The 22662-nt window shown below is 44.9% G+C and overlaps 1 protein-coding gene across 1 annotated transcript in view; it reads right to left on the bottom strand.

Annotated features, from left to right (window-relative positions):
• Positions 1–22662, bottom strand: part of C1QTNF12 (C1q and TNF related 12) — a 79783-nt gene that overhangs the window by 14357 nt on the left and 42764 nt on the right. Inside the window, exons 5-6 of the mRNA XM_075329060.1 lie at positions 21785–21893; positions 18289–18379 (exon numbers count right to left, since the gene is read on the bottom strand). Coding sequence (XP_075185175.1) covers positions 18289–18379; positions 21785–21893 — 200 coding nt within the window. The remainder of the gene's footprint in view (positions 1–18288; positions 18380–21784; positions 21894–22662) is intronic.

The raw sequence follows: 22662 nt of genomic DNA, 5'->3' as shown, positions 1-22662 counted from the left end.
GATGTGGGATGATGTCATAAGTTGTATTATGTTTACCTTTTTTATATATTTTCAGAAAATAAAACTGGTGTTGGACGGGCAGCCCGTGGACTGTCTGCATTTTGCTAAGGGGGAATGTGACGCCCTGGGCAAGCCAGGGGTCACAGGTCATAACACCACCACACCCTACACCCCAGTTAGGAACACCAAGGCTAACCTAAAATCCTTGTTGCCTTCCTCCAGGGGCTGATGTCCACACCAGGGGGTGGGCCAGGCGGTTGGCTCCGCCCACCGAGGAGTTCACAGCCCTGGAGGCGGGGAGGCCAGGCAGTCAAGCTAGGGAGGAGGAAGGAGAAGGAAGTGGTAGAGGAGCTTGAGTGAAGGAGTAAAAAGTGACAGTTAAGAAAGCCTGAAGCTGGTCCGGGTGTGTGCCCCGGACTGAGAGACAGCAAGGTCAGCAGACGGCGGTGACTGTCTGCAGGGGTGACTGTTTGGAGGTTGCTGGAAGGACCGCGGACGGGTGGTGGCCCGGCGGTACCGGAGCGGTATACGAAGAACAGTCAGCACCAGTGGCAGGGGCCTTTCGGATCCCGGCAAGGCTAGGAGTCGCCGTGAATTTGCCAAATCCGTTAGTGAAGGGGACCTCTGGGTCTCCCAACAAGCAAGTCCCGATTGAAGGCAACAGTCCAACCGTTACAGAGAAACACCGCCACCGCCAGGGCACCAGTTTCTCAGGGCCAGCGCCTGCGGGCAAAGTAGGGCTCCTCCGGCCCATATCCAAGCCGGGGAGCGAGTTACCGGTGGGAACCCATCGCAACTGTGAAGCCCCACAGGTGTAGTGTCGGTGCATTACCTTCAGGGACTCCACTCAGCTGGATCTTGTCACCGGTAGGAGATCTTCTTCTTGTCGTGACGCCACTCTCAGTATTGCGGCCAGTAGGGACCGCCACTGCAGGTTGAGGGTCGCCTGGGGCTGATGGTGTGTGCAGTTAGTTGGAATAGCCCCCTGAGAGTGAGGCAAGCCCCAGGGCCCTGTGTAGGTGCGTAGTACCACAAGGCGCAGAATAACTCCACACAGGCAGAATGTCTTTCAGGGTTTTTACTCACTTCAGGTGGCAGGGTGAGTAACCCGGGCGTAGCTGGGATGAACCAGGCGGGAACCAGGTATCCTTCAGGCTGACTTCTGATGGTGACTACCAACTCGCCTTCCTTAGCCCTTGGTGGTTTGGGGTGACCCCGACTTTTAGTCCCTATGGGGGTCACCCAGGGAAGTTGCTGAAGCCTCACTCCCCTTCGTTTGCCGTTTGCTTGTGGCCTGGACCAGCTCACTCCAGCTGCTTGCCTCCTGTGAGCTATGGGCCCTAACTGTGGCTACGTGGCTGCGGCTTTTGTGGTGTTGTGGTGTGGGCTTTGAGGGCCCCACACCGGCAGGTTTAGCAGGGAAAGGTGGATCTATCCCCACTCCGGGATCTGCCGCCCGTTTGGGCCTGGTTCTCCCTAGCAGTCTCCTTACTTCCCACTCTGTGCTCTCTCTCTAGCTGGAGCTGGGTTTCTGGTAGCCCTCCTAGGTGACCGTTCTCCCCCGTCGGTAGCCACTGCGCGGACGCTGTCAGACTACAGCAGCCCAGGGGAAGGGGTCAGCTCTCCTCGGAGCTCCCTGGACTCTGCTCTGAACCGGCTCACATCTGGGACCTTCACTGCTGCTCCTGTCAGAGCTTCACTTTCCTGCTCCTCACTCCTCCACACTCTGCTGCAGACTCTAGACTGTTTACTCCTCCTTCTCTTTTCCCTTTTGTGCCTGCCTACGCCACCTAGCAACCAGATTCTCTTACCACACCCCTTGAGAGGAGATGGAGGCTTTTGGCCCCCTCCACTATTCCAGTGAAGGTGAAGGCTTTTCCCCCTCCTGGGATCCCCAGGGGTCCTCTCATGGGTACATGTGTGAGACCTGATCACTATGCGCCTGTGTTCCACACCCCTGTCAGCCTTCTGGATTACCTGTATTGTACTGTCCCCAGCATGGGTGCAGTACTCAGTGGTGCCTGACCAGGTCAGGGGCGCCACACAACCATCATCATCTTAGGTGCAGGAAAAGGGACCGTCACCGTCAACTACTGGGGAAAGCAAGTGCAGCCGTCCATGGGAACCGTCTTTCCAGCCGTGTGTTTTACTGAGAACTGTGTCATCGTCTCAGGCTGAGTGAGTACCACAGTGCCCCCGCGTCCCTGCACCCCGCCAAGCCCTGCATCACCCACCTCATCACTGGGCCCCGGGACAACAACCCCCTACCCACGGAGGGGAGAACCAACAACTTTGCTGTTCCCTGTCATCAGTCCCCGGGATCCCCATACAGAGCAGCGGTGGTGTCAACAAATCACCACAACCGTGGGTGGCATCACGGACAATAAACTATCCCAAAAACCAATCCCCTTTCACTCACGGGCGAGGAGCGCCGCTCGAGTCCCCGGGATCCGGCCCATCGCTCGAGCCACCGAGCAGCAGCAGGCCGCAGCAGCCGCGGCAGCCGGACCCGAGCAGTGGGAGAGCGCGGTGTCCCCTCCTCCGCCCGCGACACATAGAAGTGGTGTCTAGGTATAGTAAAGTAGCCATGTGCTACACAATGAAACCAGCTATAGCGCCACCTGGTGGAAAACAACAGAGTTAGCATTTTTATTGCGAAAACGGAACGAGATAGAGAAAAAAGTGAATTACAAAGTTGTAGGGCATCATCAATTCAATACGAATCGATACCTTGCATACAGTGGACACACTGTGGAATGTTCCGCACTCTTCTTGGGATAGAAAGAGTTAAATGTAGTCATTTCCAATCTCTGCCTCAAAGATCCCGGAGGCTAAAATGTGAATGACTGCAGTACAACATAAGCCTGACATCGCCAGCATGCGAGCGGTGTGCAGGACCTGGTGCCAGGCAAAGTCTAGCCCTGACATGAATCTTTCTGCCTGAGATTCTTCCATGATGATGACACGGTGTCCACTCCCCCAACCAATATCAACTGTGAAATGTGCAGGGGCTCAGGATAAGCCGCGCTCTGGCAGTGACTAATAACTCCTAGGAAAGTGTTAGTCTATGGACAAAACTCCACTATTACATAATGACTTTGCAAAAAAAGAAAAGTGCAAAAAATTTTTTTGCAGAAGATAAAGGCTGCCATACATAGTGGGTTGCTTATTGCATGCAATTGTAGCACCCCAGGGGGTCAGGGGAAAATACTCACCACCAGTCCGGTGAGGATCAGGGGATGTCACGGGTGGGCCTTTCTGCCCGGTTTCGTGACCCCAAGGTGTACCAAAAAGGGAAGGGGTGGTGATAGATGATGGTGGAGGTTGATTTTGTGATGCCACCGGCGGTATGCGGCCAGGGAATTAGCCGTCGCTGCTGTCGCTGTCCTCCGGGGTGGATGGTAATAGCAGCCGAGGATGATGAGGGAAGTAGTAATGGCGGGTGCCAAGGCGCGGAGCGGCGGTGCCGGGAATGACAGGCGGACACAGTCTCTGCGGGTTCCAGGTGTTTTACTCACACTTATGCCGTTCACCCAGGTAGTACCGGTCACCCGCTGTGATGGGCCCTGTTGAACCCGGATCCTTTAGAGGTTCAGAGCCGGTACAGTGGTCGGTGGGCCCTTTCTCCTTGCGCTTGATGTTGGATCCCCATGGCCTGAAGCTCTTGGGGACCCCGGTTCTTGAAAGAAAAGCGTTTACTCTCTGCCCGTATGAGGTGCCGCGGGTCCATTGTGGGGCCTTGGAACACGACCATGGATCCTATCTGGCACTGTGCTCCGGGAACTGTGGGGACCGGAGGGACGTGCAATCCCCCAAGCCTGCTGATTTTGGTGGACAACTTGGAGTATACTCCACCCTAGGATTCTGCACCCTGTACAGAGCCGGTTCCGAGGGAGCAATCAAGCTCTCCCCTCAGCGATTGTATTGACTCCTGCGTCCTACTAGAGCCACTGGTAAAACCCCACTGCTCTCTTGCTGGAGAACTCTCTAACTGTTGTGTTGACTCCTAACTTCCCCAGGTGGTTGCTCCTCCCGTCCCAGGTCCCGCCACTAGTGGATTGGGGATCCCAGATGTGGTGGTGTCCAAAGGACCCAACCAGGCTAGCGACCCCTTTTGACCCGAACCTAGCCCGGTTCACGGTAAAGGAGGGCAACCTGGTTGTGTGTGTATGAGTTGTGTAAGTCGAACCGGCACTGACCTCCTCTGGATCCGGGTTGAGCACTGAACCTTAAGTCAGGTGCAGTACCCTGTGGCAACTAAAGCCTCAGAGGCGCCACACAATGCTTGTACAGTTACTTTAAGGAGGCCATATACAAAGAAGATACATCTTGCGACTATCTGGGAGGGTCGAGCATATTGAATCCAAGTTGTGCCCCCCCAGACATCTGCCATTGTGGGAGAGTTGAGAGACTCCATATCCATTTGGGCACATTCACATGTCCAATAGTTATTTTTGTGTTCGGAGGGCTGCATGGTGGCTCAGTGGTTAGCACTGCAGTCTTGTGTTGGCTCAGTGGTTGCACTGCAGTCTTGTGTTGGCTCAGTGGTTAGCACTGCAGTCTTGCAGCACTGGGGTCCTGGGTTCAAATCCCACCAAGGACAATGTCTGCAAGGCGTTTGTATGTTCTCCCTGTGTTTGGGTGAGTTCCCTCCCACACTCCATAGATATACTGGTAGGGAATTTAGATTGTGAGCCCCAATGGGGACAGTGATGAGGATGTACTGTATGTGAAGCGCTATGGAAGTAATAGCACTATATAATTGAATAAATATTATTATCCATTTTGGGATGGCAAAAACAGAATAATTATGATCCAAAATAAGATCCATTTATTTGATTGAGGAAGGAAATGTTCCAGACTATCTTCCCTTCACCCGCTCCATACATACATGCAGCTCCACGCTGGATCAAAAAACCATGACATGCACAACTTTTTTATCCGGCACAAAAAAAGTACAGCATTGAAGTCAAATGGATGATCATCTGTTAAGACATTCATTTTGTAAGCACTGACCATGCCTGGTAACCTAGAGGTGTTCAGCTAAACATCAAATAAAAGTGGATGCGCTACAAACAAAATTAAAAGGCATGCAAATTGGAAACCAAGCAATACATCTGTTTTTGCTCTGTCGGTAATGGATGTGTCATGCTAGGTACAGGAATGTACAAGCGAACACCGAAAGTGAAGTGAAGGGAAACCCTGTGTCTAAGGAAGGGGAAGATGGTGACCCCTGACCAAACCTATTGCTGGTCCCTGAGGTCCCTCACCACCCTAGATAGGTTCTGCACCTATGCGCCGAGCCGGATACCTGACCCTAGGTATCCCTAGTGCTGGACCCTAAATAGGGAATGGATGGGATGAGCTCCTCGTCAACCCCACTAAACGCTAAAGAAGACACAAGGGGGACAGGGGGAAAATGCATGAACTACTTATCCACTGATGACTCAGGTAGAAGTTCAGCAGAGTTTCATCAACAATACTACAGATGAGTACAAGCCACCTGCTTGCACCTAGAGCTTGAATGAACTGAATAATATCACCAGTACAAGTCCAGGGAAGATGGGAGTATTTAAGCACAAGGGGAATACTGATAATCAGCAGCTTGGCAGAAGTTCAGCTCCACTAGGTCCTAAAGAGGAATAGATGAAAATTCAGCAGGAACAATAGAAAGTCAGGGAGCATTTTGAGCAGCCAAACGCTGTGTCCTTCTATTGCCAGAAACCACATGACTGTTTGTCACCGATGACACACCCGTGACAGGATGCAGTATTTTTTTTTATACAGATGACAACTGGGCATGTGAACAGAACCTTCAATGGTTGGCTGGTCACATGAAAATCAAGGACATTAAAATAAAGAGTTGCAGTAAATTCACGGCCATGTCTAGTGGTCTCTGAGGAGTGCCAGAATTGTACAATTTTTAGCTCTGTGTATAGCACATCTGTTAGTAAGATCAACCTCCTACACACAGGTCTTTGAAAAGTAAAGTTATTGACACCTTTATATCTTCTATCTGTTGTTGCTGAGAAATTAACATTTTAATTCAAATGTAAATAAGGCATTTAGGTGCTCCAGGGGTGAGAAAGCAACTAAGAATCTACTGATTCCCCAGTTTGTTTCTCCACCCAGCACCAGACTTTTGGCTTGATTGATACCGTACAGTCTGTGTGACCTCAGGTGCCAGACAAGGAAATTAGACATTTTGCTATCAATGAACCTAAGGAAACTTAATTTGTATATGAATTAAAACGCTAGTTTCTTGGGAATGCCATGGCAGATAGAAGCTGTATATCTGAAAGACCTACATGAACATATGGGTGGGAGGTTTGGAGGGGGGGGGGGGGGGGGGGGGTAAGTGACAGCTTCCTTTCAAATCAGGCCTTATAAATCCAAGTGTTTATGAATTTTCAACAGGGTAAGAGTAGAAAGCCGCTGCCAGACACTTCTGGCAGCAGCTCATCTTCCCTGGCATCAAAACCAATATGTGTTGCAATTCTGCCAGCCGAATCCATCACTCCTCACCATAGCATCATCTGTCGGGTGATATTCGAGAGGCACCAATATTAGATGGTCATCCGGTCAAACCGAAATCGGTAGATACGGATGACTTTTATCTAATGTGTTTGGGGGCCTTTAGAAAAATAGACTTCAGCTCATCATATGCATATTAAAACATTGTGATGGGGGAATTTGACAAGCTCTCCACAATGTGAACGAAGTTGTGATCGTCGTTAATAGATGCAAGAGCAGTTAATATAGTATACACTGACAAGCAAAAGGGTAACAATGATTTGAGCTTTTGACTTTCAGGCTCCATATCTCACCATCCTCTACAGCTTTGAGCGTGAGACAACCTTCATTTTATACACAATCATCTTGGCTATCTTATGCATAAATTTCACTTGCAACTATTTAGCATATGATTAGTTATGCAGACTCTTGTGTAACTGCAGTGTTACTGTTTGGCTCCTGGTGGTGGAAAACTCTTTATCTTCATTATTACTGTTTTGCTTCTTTTTCTTCCCGTATACTACTAATTACAACCTGTTCTCACATTCCCCAATAGCTCAGTGTGTTATTAGATTGATTCCCAAGACAAAGGTCACTGGTTCAAATCAAGGAACCACCATGAAGATTTATCAAGAATAGAGAAACAGCCTCATCCAGATTATTGATGGTCTCTTAGCCAAGAAAATTGATGAAATGCATCATACGAGGCCATGAGAATTGGAAATATATGAAATGAAGTCCGTCCATCTATTCAAAAGCCAAGAGGTGACATCCAGGAAAAATATCGGAGTCAACAAGTCGGGCTCATCACAAGGTCTATCAGTTCTAGAGCAACAAACCCGGCAGTGGAGGCGTCTCGAATGTTCCATAATAGTGAGATCACAGACGTCCATGGTAGCACCGTGTGACGCACATTATACAAGTCTGGAATGGTGGCCTGAAAAAAGGTGAAGAAGCCTTGACTTCAATATTATCATAAAAAACAGTGGCTCAAGTTTGCAGAAAAGTGGACAGTAGAAGATTGGAAACAAGTGAATTGGAGCGATGAGACAAATAGACTAGGCTTTGAAGAATGTAAATGGATCTGGAAGAAATAAGGGAAAAATGGGCTAACAGATCGAGAAATTGAAAAAACTTTTCAAGTTCGGTGGAGGATACCTAATGATATGGGGGTGTTTCACAGTGAAGGGCATTGGAAACTTGACCCGTATCAATGGTGGTCTCAATGCTGAGCTATATGTGAGTATCCTACAAGATGAGTTATTTCGTACACTATAAAAAAGGTGACATAGTGTTCCAGCAGGACAATGACCCAAAGCATAATATCAGATTGGTTATCAAATGGGTCAAATGAAGTAGAGGAGCTGGATTGTCCCCACAGTCCCCAGACCTCAACCCAATCCAACACTTGTGGGTAGATGAAGAAAAAGCTGTATACATCCCCGAGTGAGCCGACTAGTATACGCCAACACTGGGAATGTGTAAAAAAGATCTGAGATCAGATTTTGGTCGAGAAATTAAACATTACATTGTGCTCATTAAAATCAATGTATTGTTTGTGTATTGTAGGACAGGACAGGTCCTCCAGACCGGGAAACACTCTTTGTTGCTAGTCTTCACTCTGAACAAAAGATAAGGATCCAGGTCATGGGATTCCCATTTGTCAACACCAGTCTCTTAAAGGGTATATGAAAAGAAGATACTCAACTTTCCCTTTATTTGACCTTAATTAGCATTAGCTTTATGCGACCATGATTCATCAACAAGTTATGGATTGTTCTTTTGTGTGATTGACCTTCTGTCGGATGAACATTTCTGTTTTTATCTATTACAGTTTGGTTCTTCCCGGCATGTGGTATTAGTTTTTGACCAAGATACTGGAAACTGGAGGCACAGAAGTAAGATTATATCCAGGGTCGGACTTCAATTGTTACATTATCTAGAAGATCTTGAAAATATACAATAGCATTCTTGCATTCCAGATACATTATTATTGCATACCAGTTCATAGCAAGGTGTCAACTGCTAAAGTTATTTAAGGATAATCTGTCATGGGATCGGATCTATTTACAGTAGAGCATCTATTAGATACACTCATGACACTGTAAAGGGAGAAGTCGTGGAGCTGGCCATATGATTCTTACATACAGTGTACAGGTTACTCAGACCCTTCTCATATGGTTTTTAGGACAGCTCCTTGGGCACTACTGATTGCACTTGCTAAAAATGGCCATTGGATAAGACAGACAATATAAGAAAGTGAGAAACACCTGACTAGCTGTCAAGCATGGGAAGAAAAGCAAAGATAAGAGAACCATCAGCAGAGATATTTAGTGGTTCAGCAGGGAAGAAAACTGACCACACAGCAAGAGGTCACTGGATCAAATTTGAAAACCAAGGCATGATAGTTGTGAAGCTCCTAGGGCACTATTGAATGCACTTGCTAAAGTTGACTTTAAGATAGGACAGAGACAAAATAGGAAAGTGCGAAACACCTGACTAGCAGCAAAGTACGGGAAGAAAAGCAAAGATAAGAGAACCATCAGCAGATGTTCAGAAACTGACCAGGCTGTGATTCAGCAGGGAAGAAAAATGACCACACAGCAAGAGGTTACCGGATCAAATCCCAAAACCAAGGCATGATAGTTGTGAAGCTATCTCACCAGTAGCAAAGCAAGGGAAGAAAAGCAAAGTTAAGAGAACCATCAGCAGATGGTCAGAGACAAAGATAGGAGATAGGAGAGAGACAAAATAGGAAAGTGAGAAGCATCTGAATAGCAGCAAAGCAAGGGAAGAAAAGCAAAGATAAGCGAACAATCAGGAGATGGCTCCTCAGGGAAGAAAACTGACCACACAGCAAGAGGTCACAGGATCGAGTCCCAAAACTGAGGCATGACAGTTGTAAAGCTCCTTGGGCATTATTGAATGCACTTGCTAAAGATGGCCTTAAGATAGGAGAGAGACAAAATAGGAAAGTGAGAAGCATCTGACTAGAGCAAAGCATGGAATGAAACGCAAAGATAAGAGAACCATCAGCAGATGTTCAGAAACTGACAAGGCTGTGGCTTGGCAGGGAAGAAAAGCAAAGATAAGTGACCCATCAGCATATTACCATAAACTGACCAGGCTGTGACTCAGCAGGGAAGTAAACTGACCACACAGCAAGAGGTCACAGGATTGAGTCCCGAAACCAAGGCATGACAGTTGTAAAGCTCCTAGGGCACTTTTGAATGTACTTGCTAAAGATGACCTTAAGATAGGACATATACAAAATAGCCTAATGAGAAACACCTGACTAGCAGCAAAGCAAGGTAAGTAAAGCAATGATAAGAGAACCATCAGCAAATGGTCACAGACTGACCAGGCTGTGACTCAGCAGGGAAGAAAAATGACCACACAGCAAGATCTCACTGGATCAAATCCCAAAAAAATGCATGATAGTTGTGAAGCTCCTAGGGCACTATTGAATGCACTTGCTAAAGATGACCTTAAGATAGAATAGAGACAAAATAGGAAAGTGAGTAACACCTGACTGGCAGCAAAGCTTGGTAAGAAAAGCAAAGATAAGAGAACCATCAGCAGATGTTCAGAGACTGACCAGGCTGTGACTCAGCAGGGAGGAAAACTGACTACACAGCAAGAGGTCACCGGATCAAGTCCTGAAACTGAGGCATGACAGTTGTAAAGCTCCTTGGGCACTATTGAATGCACTTGCTAAAGATTGCCTTAAGACAGGAGAGAGATAAAATAGGACAGTGAGAAGCACCTGAAAAGCAAAGATAAGAGAACAATCAGGAGATGGCTCAGCAGGGAAGAGAACTGACCACACAGCAAGAGGTCACGGGATTGAGTCCAAAGGTCCAGTCACACTAAGCAACTTACCAGCGATCCCAACAACGATAGGGATCGCTGGTAAGTTGCTAGGAGGTTGCTGGTGAGCTGTCACACTGCGACGCTCCAGCGATCCCACCAGCAACCTGACCTGGCAGGGATCGCTGGAGCGTGGCTACACGAGTTGCTGGTGAGCTCACCAGCAACCAGTGACCAGCCCCCAGTCTCCTAGTTACAGCACACATCAGGTTAATTAACCCGATGTGTGCTGCAGCTAAATGTGCACAGAGCAGGGAGCAGCGCACAATGCTTAGCGCTGGCTCCTTGCTCTCCTAGTTACAGCACACATCGGGTTAATTACCTGATGTGTGCTGCAGCTAAATGTGCACAGAGCAGGGAGCAGTGCACACTGCTTAGTGCTGGCTCCTTGCTCTCCTAGTTACAGCACACATCGGGTTAATTACCTGATGTGTGCTGCAGCTAAATGTGCACAGAGCGGGAGCCGGCACTGACAGTGAGAGCGGAGGAGGCTGGTATCAAAGGTAAATATCGGGTAACCAAGGACAGGGCTTCTTGGTTACCCGATGTTTACATTGGTTACCAGCCTCAGCAGAAGCTGGCTCCTGCTCACTGCACATTTAGTTGTTGCTGTCTCGCTGTCACACACAGCGATCTGTGCTTCACAGCGGGACAGCAACAACTAAAAAATGGCCCAGGACATTCAGCAACAACCAACGACCTCACAGCAGGGGCCAGGTTGTTGCTGGATGTCACACACAGCAACATCGCTAGCAACGTCACAAAAGTTGTTCGTTACCAGCGATGTTGCTAGCGATGTTGCTTAGTGTGACGGGGCCTCAAAAATCAAGGTGTGACAGTTGTAAAGCTCCTTGGGCACTATTGAATGCATTTGCTAATGATGGTCTTAGCATAGGACAGAGACAAAATAGGAAAGTGAGAAACATCTAACTGGCAGAAAACCAAAGATAAGAGGACCATCAGAAGATAGTCTGTGGCTCATTAGGGAAGAAAACTGACCACACACCAAGAGGTAACTAGATCAAGTTCCAAAACCGAGTCATGACAGTTTTCTTCTTCTAGACCTTTGAGGGTCATTATTGTTGTTAGAATGTTGGCCTGCTGATGGATCCTGTGGTCTGATGATGGTCGACCCTTCTTGTTTTATTTTTACATTATATAACTTGAATATAATCCCAAGACATCCAAGGAAAGATGCTAATATGGCCTTAGCATAGGACAGAGACAAAATAGGATAGTGAAAAACATCTTACCGGCAGAAAACCAACGATAAGAGGACCATCAGAAGATAGTCTGTGGCTCATTAGGGAAGAAAACTGACCACACACCAAGAGGTCACCAGATCAAGTCTCAAAACCGAGCCATAACAGTTGTCGTCTTCTGGACTTTTGAGGGTCATTATTGTTGTCAGAACCTAGGCCTGCTGAAGGATCCTGTGGTCTGATGATGGTTGACCCTTCTTGTTTTATTTTTATATTATATAACTTGAATATAATCCCAAGAGATCTAACGGAAGATACTAAGGATATATATTCATGAATAGTCCACTTTTTCGATGTCCTCTTTTGAATTCTGAACATCTTAATTCGTAAGTTCTGGAGTACGGTGAAGGTTCTTCATGAAGGTGTATGGAACTTCTCCAGCTCTTTGACAATTCTTCTCCTGAGACACAATATCAGCTAGACCTTTCATAACAATAAAAAGACAGTTTACTGGAAAATGATGCTGAGGAACAAACTCTGCTGGGAAATAATAAGTGCCAGGCTGGTGGGCAGAAGAGGACGCAAGTGGAACATTGCTGGTGCATGAGATCACACTGACGACAGAAGGTCTCTAGCATTACAAGTGCAAAACCTGATTCTGTCTTGGCATACCTGCCAAGGAACAGGAGGAGGGGCAGGACCTGAGGGGGTGATTTGGGGAAGGTAAATATGGTGATACGTTGAAAAGATATTTGGCACCTAATCTTATTTTTCATTTTTTTTCTTAGACCTTCCTGTAAATTCACTTTGCTGCAATTATTCTCAACTTTTATTATGAGCCACAGTTATATGAATTAAAAAAAGGAAACTTTTTACTTTGCCGTAATGTGATTTAACACTTTCCGGGCCAAGAGGAGAGGCAGAGGGCTTAAGTAGATGTCAATTCCAATCTAGAAGAAGATGGGATCCTTTAATTGAGAGCATTCTCGTAAAAATATCTGAAAGAAGGCCAAAATTTCTGTAAAAACGCTTCAACCAAAAAAAAAAAAAAAGCAACGAATGTGATGTTCCAACATCAGAGAAGCTTCCAAAATTTCCAAATCACACTCCTTGGATCATCATGGGATGACATTTCTTGCACACAATAGACTGGCCAGCACTTTATAAATAATAACCGAGAAAATGAAATATTTTCTGCATTCTTCGTAGAAAATTTTACAACCAAGTGAAAAGAATTCCAAACCTCGAAATTAATCCCCAGAGGTTGAGTAACTTTGTAAATGTATTATATTGTGTATATTGTACAGATTCTAAATTATAGTTCACAGCTGCATTAATAATTCTTCTGGGTATCATGAAGACGGTCAACATGCCCGCGGCAGTGCGATTAATATTTGTTTTCTAAACTAGATTACTGTTCAGTATCTGTTGTAAAAAAACAATTCTCTCCAAAAATTTAAATCAAAAATTGCTCTCCAAGCAGGGATTTGCTTGGAGATTTCAGCTCTGAAGCCACAAGAATTCTGAATGCAGCTGCGAACTAAAATTCAGGAGAAATATATGTAATGTAATGCACAATGTGGGTAGATTAATTCGCAATATAATCTGCAAAAATGGTATCATGTGATTATTGTATACACGTAATTAATGGGTGGATACCTTCTTGTAAATCAATTGTCGATATCAGATGGAGAGGCTTCCTTCTGTTCTTTGAGGCAGCGTTCACATACTGTATAGGGTCAGTACTGATTTTTTTTTATGCTACTTTTTATCCTCATGGTTTTTGAGATTTTCATATCAAATAACACAATAACAATGTTCTTCGGTATGATTATTACATTTTTGCTTTTGTTTTGTTTTTTCCCCTTTGATACAGCTTTTGTGCAGCTTTGAAGCCACGTATTTAATGCAGTTTTAGTACAAAAAAGCCTAAATTCTGCATTTTATACATGCATTTTTTTACGTGCATTTTTGTTAGATTCCATAGAAACCTACAGAGAAAAAAAACGCAAATTTGACAGTATCTTAGGCCTCCTTCACACATCCGTGTCTCCGGTATGTGTGGTGTCCGTTTTCACACGTATCGGCGACACGGACACATGTAGAGCCATTAAAATCAATGGGTTTGCGCACATGTCCATGTTTTCACACAGACTAGGTGTCCATGAGGAGCATACGTGCTCCACACAGCAACATGTCCGTTTTCTGTCAGTAGCACAGGTGTCACACGGACCGCACCATGATGTAATCCGTGTGACACATACCGGAGAAAACACCTGTCCCTTAAAATAATTTTTATACTTACCTGTCTCCGGCACGGCAGTCTCTGCCTCTGCTGTTGCTTCCTGGTCCCGCTCATTAAGCTCATGAATATTCACTGCACTCAGAGGAGACCCGGAAGTAACTGCAGCACTGGAGACAGGTAAATGTACCAGCGCATGCTATCCGTGTGCCATCCAGATGTCACATGGGTAGCATACGTAGAACACACATGGACACACGGATGGCCTTATGTACCTTCCCCACAGACTGTCATACACGTGCGTTTACTGCATGGCTGTGTGATTGAGGCCTTTGGATGCACACAATGGACATGAATATTCATGAAATCACATCCACTTTCTTTAAACTGTTAAATGCTCTAGATTTTCTGCAAAAAAATACATAAATATAAATATATACAGTGCCTACAAGTAGTATTCAACCCCCTGCAGATTTAGCAGGTTTGATAAGATGCAAATAAGTTAGTTGCAAACTTCAAACAAGAGCAGGATTTATTAACAGATGCATAAATCTTACAAACCAACAAGTTATGTTGCTCAGTTAAATTTTAATACATTTTCAACATAAAAGTGTGGGTCAATTATTATTCAACCCCTAGGTTTAATATTTTGTGGAATAACCCTGGTTTGCAATTACAGCTAATAATCGTCTTTTATAAGACCTGATCAGGCCGGCACAGGTCTCTGGAGTTATCTTGGCCCACTCCTCCATGCAGATCTTCTCCAAGTTATCTAGGTTCTTTGGGTGTCTCATGTGGATTTTAATCTTGAGCTCCTTCCACAAGTTTTCAATTGGGTTAAGGTCAGGAGACTGACTAGGCCACTGCAACACCTTGATTTTTTCCCTCTTGAACCAGGCCTTGGTTTTCTTGGCTGTGTGCTTTGGGTCATTGTCTTGTTGGAAGATGAAATGACGACCCATCTTAAGATCCTTGATGGAGGAGCGGAGGTTCTTGGCCAAAATCTCCAGGTAGGCCGTGCTATCCATCTTCCCATGGATGCGGACCAGATGGCCAGGCCCCTTGGCTGAGAAACAGCCCCACAGCATGATGCTGCCACCACCATGCTTGACTGTAGGGATGGTATTCTTGGGGTCATATGCAGTGCCATCCAGTCTCCAAACGTCACGTGTGTGGTTGGCACCAAAGATCTCGATCTTGGTCTCATCAGACCAGAGAACCTTGAACCAGTCTGTCTCAGAGTCCTCCAAGTGATCATGAGCAAACTGTAGACGAGCCTTGACATGACGCTTTGAAAGTAAAGGTACCTTACGGGCTCGTCTGGAACGGAGACCATTGCGGTGGAGTACATTACTTATGGTATTGACTGAAACCAATGTCCCCACTGCCATGAGATCTTCCCGTGGCTCCTTCCTTGTTGTCCTTGGGTTAGCCTTGACTCTTCAGACAAGCCTGGCCTCGGCACGGGAGGAAACTTTCAAAGGCTGTCCAGGCCGTGGAAGGCTAACAGTAGTTCCATAAGCCTTCCACTTCCGGATGATGCTCCCAACAGTGGAGACAGGTAGGCCCAACTCCTTGGAAAGGGTTTTGTACCCCTTGCCAGCCTTGTGACCCTCCACGATCTTGTCTCTGATGGCCTTGGAATGCTTCTTTGTCTTTCCCATGTTGACCATGTATGAGTGCTGTTCACAAGTTTGGGGAGGGTCTTAATTAGTCAGAAAAGGCTGGAAAAAGAGATAATTAATCCAAACATGGGAAGCTCATTGTTCTTTGTGCCTGAAATCCTTCTTAATACTTTAGGGGAACCAAACAGAATTCTTGTGGTTTGAGGGGTTGAATAATAAATGACCCTCTGAATAAACTTTTCTCAATTTAAAAAAAAAATAAAAAAAGAAATAACATTCTTTTCTGCTGCATTTCACACTTCCAGGCTTCTACAGTCCAAATGTCACAATGCCAAGTTAATTCCGAATGTGTAAACCTGCTAAATCTGCAGGGGGTTGAATACTACTTGTAGGCACTATATATATATATATATATATATATATATATATATATATATATACATATATATATATATATATATATATATATATATACATATATATATATATATATATATATATATATACAGTATACATACAGGGTGGTCCAAAAGTAGGTGGACAGTACGTCACTTTACACCATGTTTGATAACCCTATACACATACTGTCCACCTACTTTTGGACCACCTTGTATATATATGAATATGAAAAAATGCAGTATTTACACTATGTGGGAACATGGTCTGAGAGTAAATCGGCATGTAGGTCATAGTTTGATTTTCTCTTCTTCTGGATCAATTTACCTCATTAATGGTGTTGTCTGATTTAGACAATCCATATTACGTACCCCCATAGGATATTTTGGATTAAGAAAGATCCCTAGTTTGGATTTTGCCAGAGTGAAGAGCAACTACATAAGGCATCCTTCACTATGGAGGACGCAGCATGTCCTTACATGACATGCACAGTCCATAGATTTTAATAGGCGCCATGTAATGCATCATGTTTCCTATGTTGTTGCTGCCGGTGGAATTAAACATGTGATGTCAGGGTCCCCGACAGATTACAGCTGAGCTGATCCCTAGGGGGTTCCAGGAACAAGGTCACATTATGTTTTGTTGCTGACAATAGAAATATCAATGTCTGTTTTCATAGTGTGATAATCAGGGTATGAAGTAATCAGTATACCTCTATAGAAAACAATAGCAAATGTATGGAAAGAATAAGGGTGGAACATAAAAACATATTATAAAAATATAGTAATTGGTAGTAAGGATGTTTCCTTCTCCCACGCAGGTGTAATGCTCCCAGCCGGTGTAGGGGCAGCAAGCGGGATTAGTGGATCCACTGGACCACAGGGGGGACCCGGGCCTACCTTTAAGTGTGAGGGGCTTAACTAAGCGCCCACCATGAGGTGGATGCAAGGTACCACTCCCAGGCCAGTGATCAGGACTGTGGCAGCTGACCCCCAGGATAGGTGATGGACTCAGGTATAAACAGGCACAGGCGGGGTGACTGAGGCAGGCTGGACAGGTAGGTACAGACAGGAATGGTGGGCACGGCAGGGGTAGTCAGGTATGAGAAGGCAGGTAGTGGAAATGGACACTGGGATAACAGTACAGGAGCTCAAGACCTGACAACTAACTAGGTAGCAGACTGGTATACTGACTAACTAGAGACGTTGCACAGGCACCTCCCCTAATGGTAGGGTGCATATGCAGTGCTTCTCAGCCATAGGCTGAGAGGAATTTCCTGGAAATAGCATGCTGGGTTTTAAGAGGAGGGCCAGTGTGTGTGTGTCTTAGGTGCTCTCCCGGGAACCATATGCAGCATGTACAGAGCCAAGGAGGGGAAGTAGGCAACAGCACACGTGGATGGTCAGGAAAATGCGGGGAAGGACGCGAACCAGCCGCGGCAGTGAGTAAGTCAGCGTCTCTTCAGAGACGCCAGCGCTACAGCAGGCAGTGATTAAGGCCATATTCACACATCCAGATAAGGACTTGCCCACCCGAGGACAGGTGAATTCCTTAATGGGCCTCTGGGTAGAAATGGGCCCATGTCCTCACATGAGCAGTAATTACCAGAGTACACTTAAGATCCTGCTTTTGTCTGTACATATTGCTTTATCTGCTTTATCATTCATTTAACAAACTACCTAATGTTAAAGTAAGGAATGAGTTAACGTCTTCAAGCCTGAAAAAAAGTTCTTATGGTGTGGGATTTCACTTTTAGAACAAAGACTTGTTCAGGGGATGTGGCGATGTTGGGTGGATGCTGGGAGTGTCTTTACTTATTATGCAGTTATGTATTCTACTATTTGCTACCATGTAAGGAACACCTAAATTTATGCATGGTACGCTTATATTTCTGAGGACTATAAAAGATCGGATTCTCATTAAAATCCTTTGTAGAGCTTTGTAAATCACGTCTGTGTATTTCTTTAATTCTCACCGCTGCTGTAGAATGAATCCCAGAAACTTTTAATAGGAGTAAGAATTACTTCAACACTAGTGTATCATTGTATACAATCATAGACAAATTTGTTAAAAAGCATCAGGTAATACTTGCATATAGCTGTACAGTGGGGACACAGAAGCAAGAGCAATAGGGCCCTTTTCACCCAAGTCTGATACTGAACACATCTATGTTTAGTAGTTTGAGTATGGATCGGCCGCAGGTCTCCTGACCCACACTGGACAGCCTTGTAAACATTTATGAAGCTATGGAGTTTGGGTAAGGAGCCCATGACTAGTCTGGGCATTGCGATTCATACTCCGACTGCTAAACACATATGTGTAAATTTAATGATACTGAGCTGTAATACCAGACAAAGCCTCTCAACAAAGAGTGGTGCTGTTTTTCAAACCAAATATCGAAAACATGTTCCAATGTCTTAATTATACACTATATACTTACGTATATCTATGACAAAGGGACTCGATGCATATCTGGACCCGGATGCTGTCCCGTGGACGCAACTGTCCTTTGCTCTTCATCTCACTGTGATCTACAAACAATATTGATTGAAGGACACAGCTTAGTACTTTTACATGCAAGACCACAGAAAACAAGTATTTATCTGAAAGTATGCAAAAAGTGAAGGATACTGCGGTTCTAGGACTTTTAATACTTTTTCAGGAGGAATATATTCAGTTCATGTGAGGTCAATGAACCAATAACAGGTAATAATATCTGGGTTCCTAATCTGCTAATACAAGATCGATATTGTAATGTACAAATATGCATCACTCCTCTTGAAATTGGAGTATGGTGCTCGACTAGGGGTCCAGTCCACATAATGTTACAGAAAAACCTCGGCACTCAAATAGGAGCAATTAAAAGGTTTTTAATAGGAATGAAAAGTTGATGTTTCGATCACCTACAAGGGACCTTCATCAGAATATGAGCTATTTGCTGAATGTAACAGGATACCACAGAAATAGCGCAAAAAAGAAGCAACAACCGGCGCATAAAGGTTGTCACGTCTCTTTTCCACTATTCTGTGGTCTCTTATAACATCCAGCAATCAGCTCATGTTTTGATGAAGGTCACGTGTATGTGACCGAAATGTCGATTTTTCATTGCTATTAAAGGGAACCTGTCACCAGATTTGGCGACTATAACCTGCGGCCACCACCAGTGGGCTCTTCTATACGGTATTCCAGAATACTGTGTATAAGAGCCCAGGCTGCTCTGTATGACGTAAAAAATACTTTTAGAATACTCAGCTAGGGGCGGTCCAGTCCGATGAGTGTCGCTGCTCTCCAGTCTGGCGCCTCCACTCTGTGGCGATCGCCGTCCTTCTTCCCAGCCCCCGGTATGGATGACGCATCTATGTGATCCACACAAGCCGACATTGCGATCCTGCGAATGCGCACTTTGATCTGATCTCCCCTGCTGAGAGCAGATCAAAGTACTGTAATGCACAGGCGTAATGAAAGGTTAAAGACCGCCGTGCATGCGCACAACAATACTTTGAACCGGGAAAAACAAAATGCACACATGCAGAACCTCAATGCTGGCCAATGAGGATGACGTAGGACGCGTTATGCACTTGGGACTCAGAAGGAGGAGGATGGCGATCGCCGCAGAGAGAAGGACCGGACCGGAGAGCAGTGACACCCATTGGACCGGACCACCCTCCCCAGGTGAGTATTATAAAAGTGTTTTTACATTCTACACAACGGCTTGGGCTCTTATATACAGTATTCTAGAATGCTGTATATAAGAGCTCACTGGTGGTCCCTGACTTGTGACACATTTTGACCGCCGATCAGTTCATTTTTTTACTCATTGTCAGTCATTCGAAGACAGACCAAAGCAAGCGTCGCGTACCAAGCGATCTATGCCACAGTACAAGTCCTGTTTACCTGGGACAATACTGCACAAGAGATCATTTCACCTGACGAACAAGCATTTTTCACGAACGAGCGTCTGTTTACACGGCAAGATAATCAAACATTTTTAACACGTTCATGATTATCTTCCTCCTTATTAGAATGACTAAAGATGACTCTACCAGTCTTATGTTCACACATCAGCCCACATACCGTATGAATGCTGACAACATAATATGTCACATGAAATGGTTATGAGATCTTATCTTTTTCATTGTTAAGCAGACAGATACATAAGGGGGCTTTACACGCAACGACATCGCTAACGAGATGTCGTTGGGGGTCACGGAATTCGTGATGCACATCCGGCCTTGTTAGCGACGTCGTTGCGTGTGAAACACAGGAACGACCGTTAACGATCAAATATACTCACCATATCGTTGATCGTTGACACGTCGTTCTAATCTCAAATATCGTTGCTGCTGCAGGTACGATGTTCTTCGTCGTTCCTGCGGCAGCACACATCGCTATGTGTGACCCCGCAGGAACGAGGAACAACATCGTACCTGTGGCCGCCGGCAAGGCGGAAGGAAGGAAGGAGGTGGGCGGGATGTTACAGCCGCTCATCTCCACCCCTCTGCTTCTATTGGGCGGCCGCTTAGTGATGCTGCCGTGATACCGCCTGAACCGCCCCCTTAGAAAGGAGGCGGTTCGCCGGCCACAGCGACGTCGCTAGGCAGATAAGTCCGTGTGACGGGTCTGAGCGATGTTGTACGCCACGGGCAGCGATTTGCCCGTGACGCACAACCGACAGGGGCGGGTGCTTTCACCAGCGACATCGCTAGCGATGTCGCTGTGTGTAAGGTACTATAGGAGGATAAGGCTGCACATCAAACTTAGATAATGGCATAATGCCTCAAGCATATGGAAAAATATTGGAATATACAATGAAAAATGCTACTTGCTAATTTGAACATGTGAATAATGAAATGCATACCTGCCATGAATATTAGGAAAAAGGAGATATTTAGCAATCGCATTGATCAATGTAACTGAGCCCCAAGACCTCGTCAAGGTATATCTCTATATTGGGGTCCCTAGCTCTGTGACCCTAACTGTGTGTCATCTCATTGCAATTAAAAACTGCTGTGGGTGGAGAGGGGTAACTAAGGACTTTCTTATATAGGAGATGGAAAAAACATGGCCGAAAGGGGCGGAGCTGTGTTCACATTCAGAAAAAAACTACCCCTTTCGGCCATGTTTTTTCCATCTCCTATATAAGAAAGTCCTTAGTTACCCCTCTCCACCCACAGCAGTTTTTAATTGCAATGAGATGACACACAGGGTCACAGAGCTAGGGACCCCAATATAGAGATATACCTTGACGAGGTCTTGGGGCTCAGTTACAATGATCAATGCGATTGCTAAATATCTCCTTTTTCCTAATATTCATGGCAGGTATGCAATTCATTATTCACATGTTCAAATTAGCAAGTAGCATTTTTCATTGTATATTCCAATATTTTTCCATATGCTTGAGGCATTATACCATTATCTAAGTTTGATGTGCAGCCTTATCCTCCTATAGTATGTAAGTTTTGGCTTGCACTCATATATATATATATTAGTGCTCACTTCAGTTATCCTATTCAGCTGTGTGTAAGGTGGCCTATACTCAATTTCCATGACCCCCGATCTGAGTCAGCTCCAGATGTCAACAGGACTGATGAAGCGATTGACTGCAGCGGTTAGAAGACTAGAAGAGTGCATCCTCAGAAAAACATCCAATGACGCGCTCTCCTAGTCACCTGATTGGAACAGCAGATTACAGGCGTCAATGATCCAGCAGACAACACTACCAGGGGCAGTACAAACCTCCAGAGTGGTTCCATAGTCTTGTATAACTACATTTGTTGAATACATCCATGCCCCTTTAACCATGGTGGGACATTGTTTAAGGTATGGACAAAAGAAGTGCATGATGGAGAAACTCCCTTTACACAATACCTACTATTCTTTAGCCATATTATAAACTTTCATATATAAAGCAGAATCCATCCATTTTGCTCCCTTACCTATATGAATATGAGCAGAAAACTGGTAAATCCCAGGAATAGTAGCTGTAAACCGACCTGTTGGCAGGTTCATGCCAGACCCACGAAGGAAGGAGCCCTTAGCTGTCGGCTACAATTGAAACAAAGCAACATATACTTAAAGGGAACATCATTAGAAAACTACCTATTGTTTACATCAGTTTTTTTTTTATTATATGTATTTTTTATAAATTTATGGCATGGTTTTATATTAACACAACAATGTTTATTTAAAAAAAACGAAACAATAAAATTGGTAATCTTGCAAATTTTCTAACTGGCCACTAGGGCTTTTTGAGACTCAAAATTCCTATCCTTTCAGGAAGAGCTTTCAGCGGGCTCTTTATCAGCAGAGGCAGGATTACAATGATTGATAACATCTCTATACAAAGCTGTTAACATACAGTAAGATGCATTAATCACAATAGGGGATGTTACAGTTGACCTTGTCCCCTTCACAATGACTTCTGTATACACTGATTAAATGCATCAATACAAAATATGCAAAAAAAATAAATATATATACTGTATATTTACACTGTACGTACGTATATATGTATATATAGATATATACGTACATACATACAACTGTTTTACATAGATTTTTCAGTGGTGTGAACATACCTTGAGGGGGGGGATTGATACATGGGTGGGTGGGTCAATAATTCTTAATTTTTGAACCTCTAAATATTGTTAGGTAATAACAGAAGAGGTGCAATGTGAACATCCAGAGTTTTAAAGAGAATCTGCCAGCAGTTTTTTGAACTGTATTCTGAGAGCAGCATGTTGTAGGAGCTGAGACCCTGATTCCAGTGATGTGTAATTTACTGGGCTGTGTGTTGCAGATTCAATAAAATCAG

This window comes from Anomaloglossus baeobatrachus, chromosome 11, assembly GCF_048569485.1.
Source record: "Anomaloglossus baeobatrachus isolate aAnoBae1 chromosome 11, aAnoBae1.hap1, whole genome shotgun sequence".
Taxonomy (NCBI): domain Eukaryota; kingdom Metazoa; phylum Chordata; class Amphibia; order Anura; family Aromobatidae; genus Anomaloglossus; species Anomaloglossus baeobatrachus.
The sequence above is the reverse complement of the archived record's forward strand: the minus strand, read 5'-3'. Positions and strand labels throughout refer to the sequence as shown.